The sequence below is a fragment of the Ornithodoros turicata genome, chromosome 2, assembly GCF_037126465.1.
Source record: "Ornithodoros turicata isolate Travis chromosome 2, ASM3712646v1, whole genome shotgun sequence".
Lineage (NCBI taxonomy): Eukaryota > Metazoa > Arthropoda > Arachnida > Ixodida > Argasidae > Ornithodoros > Ornithodoros turicata.
The window spans coordinates 140,182,324-140,206,353 of NC_088202.1; the positions used below are offsets into that span (position 1 = coordinate 140,182,324).

At 46.9% G+C, this 24,030-nt stretch overlaps 1 protein-coding gene across 1 annotated transcript; it reads left to right on the forward strand.

Annotated features, from left to right (window-relative positions):
- Positions 1-12,560: 12,560 nt before the first annotated feature.
- Positions 12,561-19,067, forward strand: LOC135385090 (endothelin-converting enzyme 1-like). The gene is made up of 3 exons (XM_064614265.1): positions 12,561-12,808; positions 17,052-18,837; positions 18,993-19,067. The coding sequence occupies exons 1-3, from the start codon at positions 12,630-12,632 to the stop codon at positions 19,065-19,067; spliced, it is 2,040 nt and encodes a 679-aa protein (XP_064470335.1). The 5' UTR covers positions 12,561-12,629.
- The last annotated feature ends 4,963 nt before the right edge of the window (positions 19,068-24,030 follow it).

The following is a 24,030-nucleotide window of genomic DNA, read 5'->3' on the forward strand; positions in this document are numbered from 1 at the left end:
GCCACGTGGACCTCACGTTTAGTTATTGTGGTTCCTTATTTGAACGAGGTAAAAGGGAAAAGCTGAGGGGTTGCGTGAAAGGCTTGCCTACTGTCATAGCGTATTCGTGTGGAGCCACGAGCACTTGTATGAGCCAAGCATAACATGCGGCAACGGGTAGAGAAAACACTTTCCGAAATAAGTAGAAAAACTTACGATTCTGAAGGTAACTAGTTACTGTAACTGTAGTTCGTGAAGAAGGTAACTTGTAAACAGCTGAAAATCGCTTACTTTGGAAGAGTAATTCGGTAGTTACTAATTACTTTTCGGTACCTAGTTGCTTTAACTAGTACTTCTCAAGACTTCTCAGGTTACTTCTCAAGACTGCGTGGAACACTGTTGCTTGACGAATTAGGGATTATCACGAATTAGGGAAAGTCACTTACATTGGAAGAGCAATTCGGTAGTTACTAATTACTTTTCAGTAGCTGGCTACTGTAACTAGTACTTCTCAAGACTTCTCAAGTTAGTTCTCAAGACTGCGTGGAACACTGTTGCTGGACGAATTAGGGATTATCACGAATTAGGGAAAGTCACATATTTTGGAAGAGTAACTCGGTACAGTTACCAATTACTTTACAGTAGCTAGTTGCCTTAACAAGTACTTCTTAAGACTTCTCAAGTTACTTCTCAAGACTGCGTGGAACACTATTGCTTGACGAATTAGGGAAAGTCACATACTTTGGAAGAGTAATTCAGTACAGTTACTAATTACTTTTCAGTAGCTAATTACTGTAACTAGCACTTATCAAAGCTCCCCAAGTTACTTTTCAAGACTACGTGGAACATTGTTGCTTGACGAATTAGGGATTATTTACCACCAGACGTCGCTCTGAGCCGTTTCACCTCAATTTTGGTTGCAAATTCGGCGTTCTCTGTCACATTTCAGGCTTGTTGCGCTGGATTTACAAGCAACAGACTGCTAGACTCCATCGTCAACAAACTGCTTCTTTACGGAACCTTGCCAAACCCTCACGGTGTGCAGTGCGCTGATACGGTCAAATCTCCACCAGGTTATCAGAATAGCAAAGCATTTTGAGACCCTCATACCTCATAAGAACATGTTCCAATTTGGCAATACAGCCATTTATGGTGCGACCAGCCATTACCCAGGCCATGAGACATCATTAGAGGGTGCGTATACCCACGCTGAAGTTCGCATATCAGCTTAAAAATTTATTCTAGCATCCTACACAGATTTTATAAAGTGATCCCGATTCTGAAAGACTTAGTGCTGTCCGTTAACAAAGAACGCATCGATGTCCTTGTCAAAAAATCGGTCTGTGCCTCCATTCTTGCGCACACGGAAGCCGTCTTTGAAGGGTCGGAACTTCACGTACGCCGTCTCGGGCAGTGATTGCGACATGCGAACTTCTACTTCCCGCTCTGCATCAAGAGGATCCAACGTCTGCAACGAGAATGCGCACGCATTAAGCACAAAAGGCTAATCTGGTACACGCTGTTTAGAAAACGCGATGTCACTGTCCCCCTTTCCGCCCCTCAGGAAGTTTTGGGGCACCTACACTCTTAAAAATGAACTTCACCTCATAGCACGCTCCTAGCCAACCATCATCTCGAATGATATCATTATCTGCCCCGATTTGTTCAAAACGGGGGGCGTACGCCTTTTTTTGTGACAATTATGAACAGCATAAGTGTCACAAAAAAGGCGTACGCCTCCCGTTTTCAACAAATCAGGGCAGATAACGATATCATTTGAGATGATGGTTGGCTAGGAGCGTGCTATGCGGTGAAGTTCATTTTTAAGAGTGTAGGCTCTTATTGTAATTTAACGGTTACTGTGTTTGGCAGGTTGCCGTATACGCCCTTTTTCTCCCCCACTGTTTTGGCTTGCTCACATTAGTGTGAACACCTAATTAAAACTGAGCACGGGTCCCAGAAGATCTCTCAGAAGGCTAGTGATGCGACAAACGTACCAAGAGGATGCTTCGGCCAGCGAAGGGGTCACATTCTATCCAACATAACTTCCTTAGGCTTTTCGCGCTACACTCTTAGAAATGAACTTGATCACATAGCACGCTCCTAGCCAACCATCATCCCGAATGACAACGTTCTCGCCCCTGACGTGCTGAAAACTGGAGGAGGAGCCTATTTTGTGCCCATTATGCACGGCACAAAATAGGCTCCTCCTCTCGTTTTCAACAAATCTAAGGCGAGAACGTTGTCATTCGGGGTGATGGTTGGCTAGGGGCGTGCTATGTGGTGAAGTTCATTTTTAAGAGTGTACAGGACCATCGACGTCCGTGCGTTCGTTGTTTGCCAACAGGACCCCCTCCAGCGCACCCGTAAGGTGCTCCAGGCGTCGAAGTACGATTTCCCGTGCAATGATGTATCTTTTATACCATTGGGTGCGCGTAGTGCAGCTGATCTACACGAAACTATCACATTATAAGGTTTGGTTTCGAACTGGGACTGGTGGGGAGCGTTTCCGACTCCGTGACATGGCGCTTTGTGTCCTCGAGGTATATGTATGGACATGTCAGGTCCGCAGCCTTTCGTCTCGGGGTCCATATACAGATGTATTTTGGAAAAAAAAGTGTGTGTTCCATTCGTTCATGAAAGCCCGCGTGACAGCATCTAACACAGGCGTTGGTCAGGGTAATTACGTCAACGAATTGAAGCATGGAAACACAGGGCACTTGCAGAATACCAAACATTGTCAAAAAATTCGCTAATGAATATATTACCGCTCTGGTATGTGACCATGGTTATTTTACTGCGTATCATATTATAAAATAATAACATCCTATATTATCATTTAGCATCACCAGAGGCCTGTCCAGGCTCGCACCGTTATAAGGAATTACTGAGTGAAATATTGTCACCGAACATGCCATACGACATCAATTGATTAAAACAGCATTTTGCCCACAAGGACCTACGGCCTCTCACGTATAAATAAATGAAGTGATATGAAAAGGGCAATGGTAACCCAGAACACCGCGCTCATTTTGGCTAATGATTCTACTTGAGCAGTGAGGGCACTACCACGTGGTAGAACAATGAAACGGAACCCCGTGCGAGTGAATGTTGAGTTTATGTTTTGAATCCCATGTTATACTTTAAAGGACCATGGAAGGGCTCGAAAAGAGTGGGAGAAGAAACTAGAATTTCAAGCCCTGGGATGCATATTCGCACAAAAAGTTTCTGCTTCAACGAGCAATACTTCCAACCTCGCGAGTCAGAAAAGCTGCATCCCTCGGCTGTGACTTCATGTCTGTCGCGCAACGCTGAAGCGCGCCTCCTTTTTTTCTTTCTTCCTTCTTGCGGTTCTGCTTGGCGCCGCCCGTCCCTGCACCTGAAGCAGAGCAGTCTACCCGGCTGCTTGCTTCCCTCCGCGCCAATAAAACTACTCCGCTGATATGACGTCAGAACACACCGGAAGGAGGTCGGAAAAGTCGTCGACGGTCCGCACCGCGATCTACTAGATTATGGTGACCATGTCATAGGCACCCCTTCCCAGCGCCGCATTCGGAAGCTAACGGTGGCGCCACTCATTGGCCCTGATATTACTTCCTCAACTTCTGCAATACTTTGTACATCAGCTTACCTTAATATTTTTGTACAAGCGGCGGATGTCCCACGGAAGATGTTTCATTCCAAAGTTTATTATCATCATCATACAAAGCGTTTCATTGGAGCTGTTGCTGTCGACTGCTACGGTAGTCGTACGGTAGTCGCATCTGCGCGTGCAACGTTCAAATTTCCAGTGTCCAATCATGATGTGGATCTCGCGGGCCGATGAGTAGCGCCCCTAGCGGATCGTGGATCGATAGCGCGGACGGGCTCCTCATAGGGGTTGCCGATTGTGACATGGTAATCTAGTAGGTCGTGCTCCGCACCCTCTGGCAAACTAATGGCGTATTCGCGTGGCCGTTCCCCGGCAGCATTCTTTGCCAGATTCTGAGCAGTTGCGATCTCTTGGTGAAAAAAACGTGCTGTCATGGCCTTTCCTTGCGCCAGGAGTTCGCAAGCTCGCGCTTTTTTCGTCCTCCCTCGATACACCCGAGCAGAGGGTTGCCTAACCATATCCGATGTCGTTACGTCCGTATACCGCGAGGGCCAACACGTCCAAGTTAAGATGGGTTAGCAGACGACAGAACCGGAACAAGGGCAGCCGCGGTGCCCCTAGCGTGATCCAAGTAAACCGCTAACTTCTAGCTTCTTCTTCGAACCGCTAGCTTCTAAGCACTGAAGACGCCCATGTTCAGACGTGGCGCGGGCGCGAGGCTAGCAATTTCCGAGCGCTAGGCCGTGTTGCCACATTATGACGACGCGAATTCGCCTCAACAAATGCGCCCCCCCCCCCAAAAAAAAAGGAAATATCTTGCGTGTCAGTCCCTGAAGGAAATACGTTCATATCATGCTGAAAAACTTCTAGATGCCTTTCATGTCACTTTTAACACAGAACATTCATCGCTCCTAGTTGCTCCCTTTCTCGCTCCCTCTATGATTACTAGGAAATGGGTTCCTATGCTATTTGGGGGCAGAGCATTTGCATGTTACTCGTGGCAGAAAGGCGTAAGTATCTTTCAATCAGAAGTGACGATAGCACCCTTCTACATGCAACGTTTGATTCCAAGCGTATTATGGGTTAAAGTCCTGATTTGTAGCTAGTATCTTATGTTTCACATCCGACGCTGATTTTCGTAAGATATTTAAAATTACTTAGATAGAGATACACCTGTTGCTCCGGTGAAACCACGCCAGAGACGATGAGCAAGGTGACGGTGGCCAAGAGAGTAGCATGATGCATCATCGGACGGTGGACTACGTCGCAAGCTTCAGCTGCATTGAATTCAACGGCATCAAGTTCAAGTGAGTTTGAGCTAAGTTAGTCTGTAATGTACATAGGCGTTAGATGCACTGGGAGCGGGGGGGGGGGGGGGCGGTGATTGCAGTTGTAAACTGACAACCGCGCAAGCTTAAAGGGGTCGGGACACTTTCATAGACGTGGCTCATTACATCGTGGACGCATTGTGCGGCGCCACAAGATACTGAATGCAAGAAGAATCATTCTTCTTCGTGTCGTGCTTAGCGAGATACAAGCCGTCGAACACACCCTCGAGCAAAACGCAGACGTCAGAGAGCTCAGAGCTGCATCGATACCCATTGGCAGTCGTGACTTCTGACTTGCTCTCTGACAACCTTGACTTCTCGTGCGCTGCCTCCCTAGCGGCGTTGAGGGCTGTGAGCCACTTCAGCTTCGGTATTCGCGGTCCGCATTTTCTCATGGATGCAAGGAACCGTCTTACGTTTATCTAGGATAACGTGGGATGACCTGTCGCAACACCCCTGAAAGGGCATTGCAGTCGAGAGGTGCCGTATGTACGTATTCATGAGTTGCTTAGAGCGGGTAGTTGAGGAACGGACTTGTTTCTGCATAAGCATCGGCGTTTGTGCACGACCTCTCCGAGGAAGGCTCCCGGCTTCCTTTATACCAATCTCCTAATGCAGTGTTCTAATGCAGATTACTTCTATATTGCACTACAAATCAGAGCGGGTATAGAGGAGGAAAGCAAAAATACCTCGGAAACTGCAATCACCTCGTAGCTGTAGAGATTATAAAGGCGAGGAAAGCAGCTTGGCCCATATAGGTTCACGAGAATATGGGCTCCCCATCTTCTACTTCTTCATCGTCCTCTCAAAACATAGTCCATCTTCTTCTTCCTTCTTAACAGTGATGGAGAATTCGGGGGGGGGGGGGGGGGGCTCGTAGGGGTCGAGCGGCAATTCGTGTGGTCATGTCGTGGCAACTTTTTTTGCCAGTCTTGTTCGGTTGGTCAAAGCGAAGCAATCGCGCATGCGCGTGTGGCGCTTTCCGAGCGGCCGGAATTTCCGGGCACACTATGTCCCGTGTCGTCATGTCCGCACTACAAGGGTGGTGAGGGCTCGCATTGGCCCGCACATCAAATTTCATGTGGGTTGCCAGACGACGAAACACGAAGGCGAGCAACCAGGATGCCCCAAGCATGATTCAAGGGGCTAAGTGACCAGACTTGTACGTATCTTGAGTACGTACTCAAAATACAGTATTTTAAATACTTATTCCGGTATTTTGGTACTCTACTCAGTACTTTTTCCACCAAGTACTTTCAATGTATTTAAAATACTTTTTTTTTTTTGTTTAGCTACTCAGTACTCAAAATACACTCCTTCCTCGTCAAGCCAAATCCAGCACACTTCCCGCCGTGCCGAAATTTTCAGCTCACTGGAATTTAACCCCCTATCTTTGTTTCTTTTTTTTCGAGAATTCGGGAATCTGTCATTTATCCTCCTGTACAATAGGCTGGTCCCACGCTTGGGCTTGCTTGGCAATAGCCAACTTTGTCAGAAAACCGTTCCTATTCATATTGCAAGGTGAATCACCAGGGGATCAGGTACAACATCCCGGCATTTATTTCCTTAGTCACGAAAGCAATAAACACGTGAGAGATGTTGAAAGACCCGAAAGAGCATACAGGAGGGATTACGAAGTTTTGGGTCAGAACATATCAACAAAGACTACTTGGGCTCACCGAAGTTCACCAGACATTACTTGACATCAAGACCTTGCAAATGAAAGATATTCTTAAGCAAGGCTGGTTCCTCGTCAGGGATCCTAATCCCTTTTGTACCTGGCCCTCATTTCCTTCGGAAATAAAATGAAATCAAATCAAAATCAAATCAAAGGCTGATGAAATTTATTCCCCTGATTTGTACGGCAACGTTCAGAATACGCGTTTCACTTACTGCTAATACTAAATTACTTTAAAGGGTATCTTAAATACTTCTCAGAGTATTTAGTACTCTACTCAAATTACTTTCAGTTTTGAGTATTTTGTACTCTATTTTAAATACTTTTTTGCGTAGAGTATTTAGTATCCTATTTTAAATACTTTTGTGCAGTATTTTGTACAAGTCTGGCTAAGACCAATGATTCTAGATCCCTGGTACTCATGTTCAGGTGGCAACGGTCACGCGATCCAGTGCGGGCAATTCGCGAACGATTTCCGAGCGCTAGGCCGTGTTGCCGTTAATCACCACCCAAATTCGCCATAAAAGAAGCTGCAACAACCACCAATCCATATTTTAAAACTAGACATAGTCATGATTCTTGAAGTGAGACCATAACGAGGAACTGGTTGGGAACACCCGACACCACCTAGACAAAGAAACCTGTTCGTTTAGTCGACGTGACGATAACAACGAGCTTTCAGTGGCTGCAGCTATGGAGAGGACCCATCATCAAACCGCATAGACAGGCACTGGCAGACAAAGAAAGGCTCTGTTTCAAATCCTCTGGAGCGAGTGGCTCAAGCTGACGACATCCTGTCTTTATGTGTCCCCGTCTATTGCTCTCAGCAGCGTGTGTAGTTGTGTAGATTTCCGTAAGATCCCAAAATCGGGGGTTGAGTAAAACAGTTTCACGTGTGAGTGCTCGGCTCCCAAACGAAGGCTCCTGCCTGCGCATATCACGTGACAGTATTGGTCATAGCAGAAGTGAGTTTATCCCCCACACTAGAGCTCCACCCCGCCCCCGATAGTCGCGACGTTGCCCTCCTACGTGTGGTCGACTACGTCAAGCAGATTGATCAATCCCGTCACCATCACCACCACCGCCTACAGCATCGAGTGTGAATGGTCTATCTAAAGGGGAAAAAAAAGGAGGGGACACAAGGAAAAACGAGTTGTACGTTTCTAGCTCGTTTTAGGTATTATCAGCAAAGCCGTATTATTGCGAAAGAAGAGAACACGGAAGCGAAGCAACGACACATGTCAAGCTCTACAGTTTGAGGCGCAAAATGCTTAGGAGAGATTGATTGAATGATTGAGGAGAGATTGAATGATTAGGAGAGATGATTGAGATTGATTGAAACTCCCTTCAGGAGTTTCTATGAAGAGTGAATGCCCCTGTAATACCCTCTAAGGATCCTATCCTTCAGCATCTCAAGGATACTGCCGCAAGGATACTACAGTATCCTTGCTCGGATGTATAGTTGAAAGTCGGACGCTCCCTGGCTGTCTTTGTGTCACTTTTGTAGTCTTCGCTGTTGTCATGTGCCAACCGGCCCCGCTCGTCTCTTAGTTAGAGAGTCATTGGCTGTTAGGGGTCAGTGGCAACAGTTTTCTATCTCTAATTACTGGAAGATAAACTCGATAAAAACAGAGCCCAACGAGAACGCTAAAACCGTTCATGAAACTTACTAGGGGACCAGTTCTTAAAACGGTAAAGGCCAACCAACGCACAGAATGATCACTGCCGATTTGTAGAAAGCCTTTTTGTCACAAAAAGGCAGTGTTGTACCCGCGACCGAAACAAGGTATTGCGATACCGATACCCGTTAGTTGAGTAAAAAGTATCGAAATACCGATATCGACGCTTCTTTTTTTAAAGTAACGGAGTATCGCTACCGTTAAAAGAAAGTAACGCCGTAATTTGCCTAATACTTTTGTTGGAAATACGAAGATTATGCAACGTAGAAGTCTCGTGAACATCCCATTTGTGTAACAGCAAATTGAAAGCGTGTACAGCGTGTATTCGCGGCGAGACCCTCACTAGGAACGCCACTGTGCCGCCTCTTGGTGGGGGATCTTCGTTTCGGTTTCGTTTTTGTTACTTACAGTAAAAACTGTCATATTGGAACGAAAATGCGATTTACTTGGAACACATATGTCGTTTTCGCCATGAATCACCACGAAATATCAATGCTGGACAGTCTCTTACACGTGCAATGCCTTGATACGCAATGCAATGTGCGAATACTGCCCGGGAATATCCCCACGACACGGTTCGTTCAGTGAACACCAGGCGGCGACTCCCAAACTTCTCGGCGCGAATAGGATGACATGCAGATGGTACTCTTGCACGGGCTTGCGGAATTTCTACTTCGAATCTACATCGAGTGACCACTAGACTGTTGCTGTGGTTCTGAAAGATGAAGACCAGAAACTCTCATGTGATGGAAGCTTGGTAGCGCTGGCAACCGGGTCAAGTTCTTTTTGCGGTCCAACAACCAACGCAACCACTAGGGGGGTTAGAATACTCTCACCCCTCAGATTATCGGGCTGGTGCGCTACTATTACCCTGCGTAGACATCTCAACTGCAGCCATTGAGATGATTGCTATAGGGCGTTAGTGAGACATCAAACGTCGTGGTCGTCCTAATGCTTCATTGGGCCTTTGCAATTTACGTCAGAATACCCCAGTTTAGTGGGATGGTTTACCAGTTGAGCAGCAACCACGCGAAACGTGGTCGGTTGATTGATCTACAGCAGTGACGTAGCCAATTTTTTTTTTTTTTTTTCGGGGGGAGTCTGGAATCTCTACTGCGGAGCTGGCACAAAAAAAAGTAATACAGAAATAAAAAGAAAAGAAAAGAATATCAACCTGAGCCATCGTGAAGAAATAGAGCCATACATACAAGGTGTCATAAATTGGACCCCCCCCCCCCTACGCCCCTGGCCTATAGGTGTTATAGCCTTCATCCGCGAATGGAGCAGTAGATCACATTTTACCATACCAGCAAACCTCTGTATTATCACGGTGCAAACACTAAGTTGTAATGACGTAAAATGGTCGGGGAGACGACCTCAACTATCTAAGCCAGAATGGGCAACGCTTCGCGGGAACCATTCCTTGTCCGGTTACACAATGAAACGCTTTTGTGAACCGCTCCGAATGGAGCAAAGGACCGTTCACAAGTTCCGACGACGAACCGCATCGCCCTGCTGCCCAGAGAACAAAGAACAGCTGTTCATTGGTGAAATTAGCGTTCAGCCTCAGCTCTGTCGCGTACTGCTTTGCAATATGTTCTACGTATGTCCAATAGAGAGGACTCAGCAGGATGTGAGCCGTGGATATATCTTGGAGTATTTTGCGGTCGCTAGTATTCGTTGCGATGCACGCTAAATGTGTGTTCCACGCAACGACGTCACCCGAACTCCACGACGACACGTTCGGAGACCGAAACACAGGTTCCATGATCGCCGAACCCAGATATGGAACAACAGTCGTGTCGACCACTGAAGTGTTAAAAAACAGAAGTGTCAGCAGGCCCAGGGGGACGAACACTTCGTTGTGGTCGGCAGAGTACGAGGGCGATGTTTCCAGGAGCGCAATCGGTTGGCTTTCAGTTATGTTCGCCGGTAAAAGTCTGGTTGTCGTTGCGTTCAGAAAGTTGAAGACGTTGCTCTCGTTTCCACCCCAGTATTTCAACCGATGTTGCAATTTCTGGGCCAGGTCGTGCCAAAGGGCTCCCATTTCTTCCTCGTACTCGTGGTTGAAGCTTTTCAAAAGCGCATAGCTTTGGAGGCGAGTCTCAACTGGGAAAACGTCGTCAACCACTTCCAGACACGCTATCATGCGTCGTCCTCGTAAAAGCGCTTTCTGGTGCAATGCTTTGTAGACGGAAGTAAGAAAGGGCGAGAAGTACAGCACCTTCCACAGCACGGCGTACGTGTTGACGTCACCAGCCGAATCGAAGCGTTCATTATGGTGACACGCCGCTGCTTGTGATACCCAGAGTGCGGCCTTCGCGGCCCAGTGACTAGCTGGGAGTTGAACGTGAGGTCTCTCGGAGCGGATCAACAGGTTCCTTATGACGCTAGCCCTACGGAACAAAAACTTCTTGAAACCTTCGACAGAAACGTTGAGATATTTTTTGGTGTATATCTCCGCAATGCGTAGTGGGGTACGAGGGTAAGTGATGTTGCAACCCGACGCGAGTGCAGCCCAATCTACTTCGCGAAGCACTACGTCCAAAATCCCGCGTCGCCCTTGAGCGCAGTCCCGAAACATCAGAGCGTCGTCCTCTGTCGCATCTGTGTGCAGACGTCGTCCGTAGATTTTCATCATTGCTCTCATGAAGTCGTGCATTTTTTTCAAGAGAAGAGATACCCTGTCTCTTGAACAGACGAAAGCGCTGAAATTGTGACAGGGCTCCGCTTCGTTGTTCACCGTGCGTCCAAGAAAGTTCGCTGTCCACAAACACGTAGAGCTATTGCAGAGCGGTGCTCTTTCGCTGGTGTGTTTCGGAGCTGGGTGTACGGGGCCATATTTAAACTTCCCTTGTTTCGGGTGTATTTTGAGGTACTGCCCGTACATGATGAGATCGAAGATAACAGTTGCAATGACGGCGCCGCAGCATACTACGATGGGGATCCACGGTCGAAGCCGACCACTGGTAGCCCTTACGTGGGTCGGACCCAGTTTTCGACACCTGCTGATTAAGGGCTTCATAGAAGACATTTCCATCTCGTCCCTGTGGAGGCCGTCTTGTAAATAAACAACGGAAAAAGGACTAAATCTCTGAGGTTCAAATGGAACGAGGTTCCCTAGGTGCTAGATGGATGGTGATGATTTGATGATTGTGTCCCTGATGACGATGGTGTTGTTACCCGTGCCGTACAACGCCAGTGGTGGTGGTGGTTGTGGTGGTGGTGGTGATAGGGCTTGCCGTTGTCGGCCTCACGTATGTGGGCAACGTCACGACTCACGTCCTGCGGGAATGTGCGTCCTGGGCCGACTTCTAAGGGAACTAACGGAACTAAGCACACGTACAAGATGTACTTTCACCGACGAATCATCCTAAACGTCCAGATATGGCCTCATTCTGAATACAACTTCTGATTTTTCTTATATTGCTAACTGGAGGATGGGATAGGAGGGTAGGCCAATGATCATATGGGTGGGTGAAAGGGGATGAGGGGGTGAATAAATGATAATAATAATTGGCAGTAGATTTAGACGTGCTGAGCCAGCCAAGATTAAAAACGATGAGATGAATAATGCAACTGAATGACGGTTACGGAAGTTCATCTTGAAGAGGCCGGTGCCGGCTGTGCTGTCTGGGGTTTTTCCTTGGTTTTCCTCAGACGCTTTCAGACATATGTCGGCACAGTTCCCCTAGAAGTCGGCCCAGGACGCACATTTCCCCAGGGCGTCAGTCGTGACGTTGCCCACATACGTGAGGGCGACAACGGCAAGCCCTTTCACCATCACCACCACCACCTGATCTTGAAGACGGTAAAGCAGAATGCTATGTATACCTCCGCGTTGGCTTCTGATTGGGTGCTACAATACTTCAGATGACGTAACGATGGATAGAGGTATCTGGACGGCGGTGCGTGTACTCGCTCGAATACGAAAGAGAGTGAGTTTTTGTATTAACGCTGCACAAGCTATGAAGGAGAAGAATTGAACAATAGATTGGAAATATAATTACGAAGTGTATAAGAACAATATTACATCTATTAAACCCGTAACTAAATACATGCATACACTACCGCCGTCCATACACTACCGCCGAAATATCAGATTTTCCAACTTATCACAACCGAATAGATACCGACAAACAATTCCCGGATTTTGCGGGAAAAAATACCGAACATTGGAAACTTTATTTACAGTGTATCGTTGTAGTGTACTTTCCGCGAAATTTGCTTTTCCTGTTCTCGTTCGTGGTGACACGGCAACTGTCATTCAAATCAAAGAAGAAAGCATGCCCCGTGGCGCGGGGCACGAGGTCAGAAGCAAATTGTTTGTTTGTTCGACTATACGAGAGCAACGGGAAGAGCCTAACAGAACCATGAGCAGTCCTACGCCTGACCCTCGAAGCTGGACGCCATCACCGGAGAGGACCACATCGCCTTCGACAGATAACCGGCCGACCAAGACCCACATCAACCCTTTCGTGTGCCTTATCATCATTGTGGTCTTGGTCGTTGTCAGCGCTGGCTTTGCACTTGTCACCATGCGAAAGGCAGAGTACGCTCTCTCCTTTGTATCACAATGTCCACGTCATAGGATGAATGTTCAAGTTATCGGTACTCACACGAACATTGGAGGGGGTGTAACTTCGAGATATATGTTATCTAAGTTACCCTCTATGTGCATGCGCGTGAGGAGCATACGTTCGAACATTGACAATTATTAGTGCTGCTTCTAAACCGAGGTGGGCAGTAGTTACATTCTTCGTAATGTAAGTACATCTACTGAGTGCTCCCTGACAGGTGGTACAACTAGGGTCAGTACCGTAGGCACCGTACCGTAAAGCAGGCAGATTATGTTGGCGGCGTAGTGGCGTTGGAGCTTTTTGCTTGTAATCCCAGCAGCACAAGTTATACATGTTACATGGAACGCTAAATATTTTTAACTTGCAAGCGAAATTCTGGTAGGACGGTTCGGGGCGACGTCTGTTAGGAAATAATCCCCAACTTGTAACTAATCCCCAGTCCGTAACTTCCGTAAAATCTGTTTCCGCGACTTTTTCTTCAACTTCCGTAAAACTTCGTGACCGTTTGATAATCTTTTTACCTCAACCTATATATAGATATATACGGGGTGTATCAAAAAACGTGTCATCGGACTTTATAAAAAAAAGGGGGGGCAATGGAAAAATATGCGGTCAACCCGGCATTTGTGTTGCAGCTGAATTTGCCACCTTGCAAAAATATTTTCATTTCAGTTTAATTAAAAGAAATTGAATTTCATTAATTGAAGTCCAAAATTTCCCAAGTCAATCTAGCGTTTTCTTTTTCTTTTTTTTTTTACAGAATTAGAGAGCCCGTAGTGAACTTAGTCAAATCCACCAAGAAATCCGCTCGATATTGCAAATGGGACTGCAAAAAAAAAAAAAAAAAGTCCCTAAAATGAGGCTTGAAAGTCTCGGGTATTCAACGGCGCACCAAATCAGTCGTAAAGATGCGCGGATAGGAGGACATGCTCATGCGCCCATGAAGCTAGAACAATTTATCGCTGGACCAGCGTGAAGCACAAGATGCGCCGATATAACAAGCGGGTTCACATTCCACCATACGTTGATAAGCGTCAAAAAAAGAAAAGAAAAAACGATTCAGCCTCTTTTTTTTTCTGCCCTCTTTTTTTTTTTTTTTCGACCTTGCGTCTTTCATGGGGGCAGGAGCATGTCCTCCTCTCCGCGCATCTTTCCAACTGATTTGGTGCGCCGTTCAATACCCGAAACTTTCAAGCCTCAATTTCTGGAGCTTTTTTGGGCACTTCCATCCGCATTCTCGAGCGGATTTCTTGCTAGATCTGAACAAAGTTCGTTACAGGCTCTCTAATTCTGTAATAAAAAAACGCAACAAAAAAAATTTACGTTGACTTGGCAAACTTTGGAGTTCCATTAATGAAATTCAATTTCTTTTCATTAAAATGAAATGAAAATATTTTTGCGATGTGGCAAATTATTTGCCACACAAATGCCGTTGACCGCATATTTTTCCGTCGCCCCGTTTTTTTATCAAGTCCGATAATGACAGGTTTTTTTAAACACCCTGTATATATGTATATATATGTATGATGCTGCATAAAAATAAAATAAGATGTAAGCGACAGATTTTCAGGAAAGTTAACAAAAGCTACTTTATTTAGCGGGTAATGTAACACATATGAAACCTTTAAAAGAGCAATCGACGTTTCGACAGTGCCACTGTCTTCGTCAGGACTAAAGCGTTAGGCATATCGCATGTGGCTTAACTAGGTTCTTGGAGTGACGTACAGGCAGAGCCGTAGCGACGGAAGTTCGCGCCCAAGGCAGAGTAAATCTGAAGTGCCCCTCCCTTCTCCCACTGCCGTCGGTAGCACTGTAAACAAAGAAATCAAAACCCTCATTTGCACTGCCGAGAACGTAAATTCAAATTTTCTTCGTTTCCGCTTTATCCTGTCCAACCAACCTTCTAGAGCAAGGTGTTCGGCGCCCGGGACGGCAGCCCCTCTCGCCCCTATGGCTCCTATGGTCCCTATGGCTCTGCGTACAGGGTTGGTAGAGGTGCGCCATATGGTGACTGTCAGCTTCAGTGTCTGCGGTCATGGTCAATGATTTATTGTCCGGACAACGGGCCTCGGATGATGACCTCAAACAGGGTGTCGGAGCGAACCGAAAACCGAAAAAAAAAACGCTATTTTGGTGCGAACCGGAACGGAGCCGAAACCGTATACGTTTTTTTCGCTCAGGAGAGAAACCGAAAAATATATTTAACGGTTTTCGGTCCAAGGAAAAACTTCGCCGGTTTGGACTACGGATACGCGAATGAAACAGGCGTCGTGTGCTCTGAAGTCATGTCATGGATACTATACGAGGGTTACGGCTACGGTGGAATGTATGTCGGTATACTATGACCCTTAAGGTTGGTCCTCACTGATGCGTTTCGACGCACAGGCATCCGTTCCGTTGGCCTGTATCCGTCAGTTGCGATGACGACGAGCTAACGGAGAGCTCCCACGCACGGACATACAAGAGTTCGCAACGGCTCAACTTTTCCGCACAGCAGCGCGTTCGACGCAGCAAGGAGACCAATCAGAACGGCGAACCTGACGCATGCGCAGTTTGTACTTTGTAGGTAAACAGCAATGGTGGCAAACGGAGCAGCATTGTGTGGTTTTGTGTATCTGGTGCTGGGGGGGCCATGGGCGTTGCAGTGCAATAAATGCTTTGCAGCGAAATAGAGGTGACAAGACGAGGCTGGATTATAAAAAGGCAGTGCAGCGTGAAAACTTGTGTTCTTGTCTCCTTCAGTTTCTGCTGCAAGAGTAGCGCCGCCGAGGAATACTTGGCCGCAATAAATCCAGCAAAAGCGTCGCCGAGCGTCACCGTTTCTGGACCTTGTATATCGAGGCACCAGAGCACGCAAACAAAACGCTTTTAAAACACGATGTTCAATCGTAGTACCTTCGCTGTGCCTTCGTCTGTGTAGTATGGGCACGACGGACGTAGTTCCGTGGCAGTGAGAACATGTCAACGTATTGCGCTGAGGATGCGTGCCAACGGAACGGATGCTTGTGCGTCAAAACGCACCAGTGAGGACCAACCTTTAGGCTCCCTTTGTAATGGTTTATCGTTCGCGCACGCACACAGACTTAGAAGTACATGTGACTCTCTAGCAATGTGCCGTAGTGTTCGTTTTAATTTGATCCCCGCAAACTCTCCTCAACTAAACAGCGACCCAATGGGGCCGCATAACGGCTTCTTTATTGGTAATGTCGCGCAACGCGTCCCTTGTTTGAGAGCAGGTAAGTTGAATACATTTACGTATACGCGAGGGCAAGCCCGTGCGAAGTGGCAACTCTTTTGTGGACAGGACACGAAGAAAATAAAACGGAGCCGTCGAGCGCGTTTGTGAGTGAAGGTGTTCCTCGATTTGCGTCGTACTCGTGCGGTGGTGCTTGCTGGCTAGACAGTAGCAACAGACATTTGGATGGGACGCGATCGCTCCAATCCAGCAAGAAAGTACTTTACGTATGACATCACGACAAACAAGTCCGTTTGTAGCATGTGCTTCAAGAAAGGAGAAAGCCCATTTGAACAGACAGTAACCTACAGGAACCAGGAGCTGCTGAACCTGCAGGGACCACAGCTGTTTATTAATATTAAATACCATGTATGCGGAATAAACGGGTTTACATTTTGTAACATTGATTTTTTTTTTTTTTGTGGAGATGAATATTAACAGCAGAAGCGGAACCGGTTAAAAACCGGTATGAACCGTTATTTTTTTGCTCCGGAGCAGAACCGGTACCGGATCGTTTGTGATGTAACCGGAACGAAAACCGGAACGAAAAACGTTTCGGTTCGACACCCTGACCTCAAATAACTTCTAACTAATCATAACTGCCATACAGTAGATCTACTGTGGATCCCATCTCTGCTTGAAACCCGCCAAGCACCACTAAATTTCTCACCTGTCTGCCCCGCTCTCCAGGAGTTGAGAGCCTAATTTGCAATAGTACCTTACCATGGAACTATTTTCACATGTGGCTACTAGACCTTATGTTATACGTATCGAAATCCCGGTTCTCTAACACGCATTACTGTCGTCGACGACATGGTTAAGCCCATAACACATACCTGTTCATCATATATTAAATAATGTTCGTTTTGTGTGTGCGTGTGCGCTAGGAAACCTTCTACTTTGTTGCGGAGCATACGGCCAAAATACAAATATATACTGGTTGGCTTGTTCTTTTTGTTATTAAATTGCTCCATTTCCAGGTACGCCGCAAAATTGGCCCAGGACCCCGTTTGCCGAAGCCGCGACTGCCTGGAGCACGCTTCCCACCTTAAGGTTTCCATCAACAGCAAAGTCAATCCCTGCAAGAACCTCTACAACTACGTCTGCGCTTTCTGGTACAGAGACTACAGCTACAAGGACCCCAAAGACATTGAGGCCATGCTCTCCGACAACATCCTCCACACCCTTACCTCTGGGAAATTGGACTTGCAGAGCAAAGCTGTAGCCAGGGCCTTCACAGTGTTCCAATCGTGCATTCATAGGAAGGACGACCTGGACGCTTTCAAGCGATTCACCACAGACATGAAAATCCCGTGGCCCGAAGAACCATTTCGTGAAGCCAATGCTCTTGACGTCCATTTGCAGCTTCTCATCCGCTGGAGGATCTCTTTCCTGTTTAGTATCAAAGTGGTTCAATCAACAAATAACAAAGAGCCCGTTCTAGTCATATGGAGAGCCATGGAGGTGCAATCATGGAAGCAACTCCGTAATGGTGAGGCCGGCACGGTATCGCAGTTCGCTGCAAGGGTGCGGCAGTTCGCCCATGCCTTAGGACACAGCGGGAACTTCAGTGACAGCTACGTCCATCAGCTGCAAAAGGATGAACTGAACGTCATGGGGCTTGTGGAAAGCGGAAGGAAGTCTCCGTTTTCAGAGCATTTCTTCGGTCTTCGGCTCCTCCAGAATTACACAAGAGGCATCACTACCGAGGAATGGGTCACTTTCATCAACAGGAACTTGCCACCTGAATTACATCTTACCACCGACTCTATGGTGTTAGTCGACAGCCTTCCAGTGCTACACATGCTCGGCAGAATACTTGAGATCGTGCCCAACGAGCGGCTCCTCGTGCTACTCGGTTGGATATTCGTGCAAGAATACGCCTGGATGGCGTCAATTAACTTCGACGTAGCCACGTGGGGAAGCAAGAGGCAAGCTCAGCAACGCGCACCTGCTTTCTGTCTGCGACACATCGAGGACGCGTTCGGAATTTTGCCTTGGGCGCCGTTCATATACAAGAACTTTCCAAAAAGCGAGAGGGATAAGGTGAACGCTGTCCTGGACAATATTGCAAGTACGATTCAAGAGAACCTCAATCGATCTACCATCATCAGCAATGCCACGAAGCAGACAGCTAGCGCAAAACTCCGAAAAATGAAGCGTGTTCTTTGGCCGACTGAAACCTTCTTCAGCGAACAAGACCTCGACGTCGTGTACTCCAGTTTCGACCAAGCGAACGGAACTTTCTTCGAGGACTGGGTTCGGGCTATGACGGACGTAGGCAAACTTCGGGGTCACGAGGATTATCTGAACTTGTACCGGAAGACCATGAGCGACAAGGTGCTAGGCCCCGTAGTTTACCTCTATTATTTTAATATCCTTAAACTGTCTATGGCTGAACTTATATCCCCTCTTTACTATCGCCATGGCAACATGGCGATGAGTTACGGTTATTTGGGGACATTATATGCAGTGTTCTTGAGCAAATCTATGGATTCGCTCGGCCGTCAGATCGATGACGAAGGCCAGAAGAGAGACTGGTGGGAGCCGCCTGTGTCCCACAAGTGCAAATCTTACGGTGATAGGAGAATGACCGACCTGTTTGGATTCGAGACCTCGTACGATGCATTCAAGACAGCCCTCTTTGCGCAAAAGAATAAGGCATTGAACTCTAGACTGGATACCTTAAACATGTATACCGGGGAGCAGATATTTTTCCTATCCGCGTGCAGGCCTCTTTGTTCGCGAGGAGAGTTCGGTATACAGGTCTGCAACGCTGCTTTGGATTCGACTGCGTTTTTGAGGTCATTTAACTGCTCCGAAGAGCCCAGCTGGTACGCGAGGAACTGTCGTATGTTATAAAAGATTTCGACACCTGTTGTGTGTTCTACTGCGAATTTCTTTCTAACAGCCCAATTTAGGAAGTTTTAACGGGATTCCAGCAACTGGAGCCCAAGATGGGACTGCACGAGGGTGCAGTAGAAGCCGAAGTATAAAGTATGCAAAAATTTCCGCCGTGGAATTTCGAAAGGCTTTTCACATCACCCATCAGAGCTCGGCCACTTCACTGATGAATGTCGAGATAGGGGCGTCGGTACAACGGCTTTCAAGGGCTACCTTACTGGCAAAGTAGGAAGTAAGGAAGGAAGGAAGTAAAATAATCATTTAGGGATGCTCGAAAGCCTGGTTATGTGATCAGGGAGCCTACCAGGGGCAACCGTTCGAAATATTCTCGTCCTATCGTTATGCAGTTCAGAAAAACTTGTGAAAAGGTCTCACACGCAGGTGCTTAGTCAGTATTTCACAATCCACAACCATTCTTCCACATTCTTTTGAACCCCCGGCCAAAGGGGATCCAATCCACCCGAACAATCTCACCAGTTCTGCGTGCGGCCATCTATGGGGCCTCCTATAAGTTAAGTTGGCGCGACTGGATGAACCAGTTCCCATATTGGCCCCCCACTCCTGGGCTTAGGTTTATTAGACTAACAAACCGCGAAGCCGGTGTTTAGGTCGGCACGCCATGGCAGAAGCCTTGCGGCAGGCGAAACAATCGTTTCTGCATCAGCTGCACTTCCGTCTAAGCATCGTTCCCAGTGCTAAACCTGAGCGTGCCCAATGTGGGATATCTGTCTTGCTCTGTCTTCTGGCGCCAAGCGCCGAGAATATTCTGGCGCACGTCAAAAGAACCCAGGAGATCCAAATTATCCGTAGTTCTACCATGCAGCACGTGCAACCATGTCGCCACACTGCACAGACAAACCTTACGTGTACCATCACGACACCATTATTACCATTACAATTATATGCTGACCTCAAACTCTGGGAGCTGCGCCGAATTTCTATTATTCGACGCCGCTCTGGCTGGCGCTCGCCAAATGCCGCGTCTGGAGAAAACGCCTCGTGCGAGTGGGCCTTTATATACAGGGTGTTCAAAATTAAGCTTTCACTAGCACTTTATAAATAGGCGAACAAAAGAAAACTGGCTGCTATTTTTCTGTTCCTTGAGTAAGAAACAGGTGCTACATAATTAGCAGCACCTGTTTCTTACACAAGTAGCGTAAAGTTATCATCCGGTTTCCTGTCATCGCTGTGTTTGCGTAGCGCTCGTGAAAGCTTAATTTTGAACACCCTGTATAATTGCGTTTAATGTCCTCGTAATAATGCTTGTGTTGCGACACCCTTAGTGTCTGTGATTTATTGATATCGTTCGGGAATTCTCGTCCAACTATCTATTCTGCTCTCGTGCAACTTCATCTATGAGTGAATGGTGGTCTAATATTGTGGTCAATCAAGATTAAGCATCCTGTATTACTGTTGTACGGACCAATGTTCGAAGTATAAGATTGCACTGGGATGAACTAATAGTGTTATTAAAAGACTTCTTAAATGACATTGATGTGCTGGTACATACTGAAACGAATGCTTGTGATGAGGAAGTGAGAATTTCGAACCTATTTGGTATAATAGAATAGATTGACGAGGTGGAGGAATTTTGGTACTGGAAAAAAATAAAAAAACGGAATATTACGGTAAAGCATGTTGCGTTTTCATGCGCTGAAGCTGTATTAATGGACCTAAGACAAGACCGAAGATCGTTAACTGTTCGTGGTGGTGATGGCGATAGGGCTTGCCGTTGTCGGCCTCACGTATGTGGGCAACGTCACGACTGACGCCCTGGGGGAATGTGCGTCCTGGGCCGACTTCTAAGGGAACTGTGCCGACATATGTCTTAAAGCGTCTGAGGAAAACCCAGGAAAAACCCCAGACAGCACAGCCGGCACCGGGATTCGAACCCGGGTACCTCCCAGTCTCGACGTGACATGGCCAGCACGCTAACCACTGAGCCACGAGAGCTGGTGATCGCTAACTGTGCTTGCAATATACAGATCTCCACAGTCCTCCACTCAGGACTTCATTTTTGAGCTTTCTCAGTGGCTTGAACATAACAAACAACGTACTGTGTTTATTGTTGGTGACATCAATATTGGTATTATAAAACTAAGGTGGTGGTCTTTAGACATCCGGGAAAGATATTTTAGGAAGTACCCATAAAAATGCACCGTGATTTCTGTAATTGTACTAATTGCCCCCTGATCGAGCGTGTGGATAGTATAAAGTACCTTGGCCTGTACCAAGATTATAATATGAAAAGGCACACGCAAGTCGATAAGGTCTGTAAGAAACTCAATGGACATGATAGTATATTCCAATATTTGTCGCATATATTTCTGTTGTCCACCTTTTTTTATATATATTTGAGGGTGAATTTGTCATTTTTTCGAGTTCGGCCTGAGTTCGCGTTTCTTTTTTTTACCCGTTTATCGTCGTTGCCTGTGAACGAAAATTTCTAAGCTAATTCATCTGTTCGATACCTCGTAGATTAAAATATTGTTTTTTACCACCGTCGCCCGAAGTGTGGCGTGAAAAAAATAGCAGAGGTTGAGGTTCGATTCGCCTTTCACACACCCGTGGCATCACATACGGTGAGTCATCAGAACATTTTGAGTTTTCAGGCACGTAGACCAACTCTTCTTCCTTGCCGGAGCGCAAACATATTGCGATCTCATCCTGATTTTTTGCGCTACTATTTGTTTCGTACATGGCTGGTCAGAGGCAATTCCGATTCTTTTAAATGTACATTCTTAAGACAAATAATTTTTTTTCACGCGACTGAGACATTCAGCATAGTGTTTTCTCGTGCTAATCCATTAAGTGTGATTTTTTAAAATAAAATCGATGATGGTCGAGCGTAACCTTCGGGTCGTTTGGCGTGGAATGACCCGTGCAGGTCCCTCCGTCTTGTTATAGTTTTGTATTCTTCGTCTTCTTCTTAATCCTCCATCTGTAGTCTTAATCCCTCAAGGGACGTCGGCGAAGGTAGAGGGTATGGGTTAGGGTAAACTAATTTAGTTATCAACTTATCAAAGTTAAACGTGCTTATGTTTCCTGCGCTAAGACAGACGAGGACGTTGAATGTACACGTTGCACGTTTGTCCCCCTTGGAAAAAAATCCTGGAAACGCCAATGTACATGTCGTCTCAATCAATACGGCAACAACACATGGAGATAATTGATGTATAGTTCATGTACCATTTCAAGGAAAGCAACGGCGAATCTAGCTCATTTTGCCTTCCCCAATTTCTGTACTTTTTGCCCCAAGTACTGTACTAAGCGGACACATAGCTAACGAGCTAGCTTACAGTGCCTATAACAACACTTTTAGGCTTTCTTTCACCACATCGAAGTTGCACCTATTAGTTATCTTGCATGTCCAATGCATCCGTCACCTAACACCGTAGACGCACGCCCCTTTATTTTATCATAATTTATGTTCTATTCAACCGAAAGGTAACCTTAATTTTGACACTGCCGGAGATTATGTCATCTATTCCAAAATGGACAACGCTTTGCAGGAACCATTCCCTGTCCCGTCACGCAACGAAATGCCTTCGTGAATCTTTCCGAATGCAGCAATGGACCATTCACCGCTTCCGCGGACCCCCCACATCGCCCTAACGCCCAAAGCACGAAGAAGAGCTGTTCGTTGGTGAAGTTGGCGTTCAGTTTCACCACAGTCGAATACTGCTTCGCAATGTGCTCCGTGTAAGACAGATACAGGACGTTCAATGCAATGTGAGCGGCAGAAATGTCGTGAAGGTCGGACAAATCAATCGTGTTGCCAGCAATGCACGTCAGGTGCTTGTTCCAGGCAACGACATCTTCAGTAGCCCAGGACGACACGTCTGGAGATCGAAGTACAGGATGCAACAACTCCGAAGCAAGATACGGAAAGACGACAGAGTCGATGTTTGAGGGGCTGAAGAACAACACCGTGAGCACTCCGAAAGGGACCAGGACTTCGTTCCGCTCTGAAGAGTACGACGGGGATCTTCCCAGAAGTGCAATCCGTTGATGCCCGTTCATGACGGCCTCTGGCAACAGATTTAGTTTCGTTTCATTCAGGAAGTGGAATACCTCGCCAGCTGTTTTGCCCCACGATCTAAACCGGCGTCGCAATTTTTCAACTATGTCCTGCCATAGGGTTCCAAGTTGTTGTTCGTAGTTCTCATTAAAGCTTTTGAAAATCGCATGGCCCTGCCGGAGAGTGTGGGTGGGAAAGCTCTCAAAAACAAGTTGCAGACACGCCTTGATCCTTCGGTCTTGTACGAAGGACTTGAGGTACAGGCTCTCATACATGCGAGTAAGAAACGGTGAGAAGTAAAGGATCTTCCATAATGCAACATACGTGTTGACATCACCCGTTGAGTGGAGCCGTTCAACGAAGTGGCAAGCTGCTCCTTCCGAGACCCACGCTGCCGCTTTCCTTGCCCAGTGAGACCCAGGAAGCGAAACATTAGCTCTATTTGAGGCCCGCCGGTACTTGTGGATTTCAGGGATGTAAGTGAACAAGAACTTCTCAAAACCTTCAACAGATACGTTCGTAGCTTCGTCAAGGTATATCTCGGCGATGTTCAACGGGATTTGAGGGAAAGTGGAGTTACATCCGCCTTGACCTGCAGGCCAGGCGCCTTGGTGTTGAACAAAGTCCAGGATGTCCCCTCGACCTCGAACACATTCACGAAATACTGCAGCATCTTCAGACTCACCCTCTTGCGAGCGCCGCTTGTAGACGTCCATCATTGCCTTGACGAACCCCTGCATTCTCATGGTATGTAACGACACCTTATTTTTGGAGCAGACGAACGCGTTGAAGTCTTGACACGCCGTCGCTGCGTTGTTGATATTCAAGTCCAGAAACTCAGCTAGCCACGTACACGTAAGGCTTCGACACTGGCTAGCTGAGTCTTCATTCGTGCATCTGGGAACTTGAGGTGCCGTGCTTCTGTCGACTTTCCCTTGGTTTGGGTGAAGCTTGGTGTACTCATGGTACAAAGCCAGTTCGCAGAAGGCCGCGACCACGGCTGCAGCAGCGCAAATAAACAGCACAACAGAAGA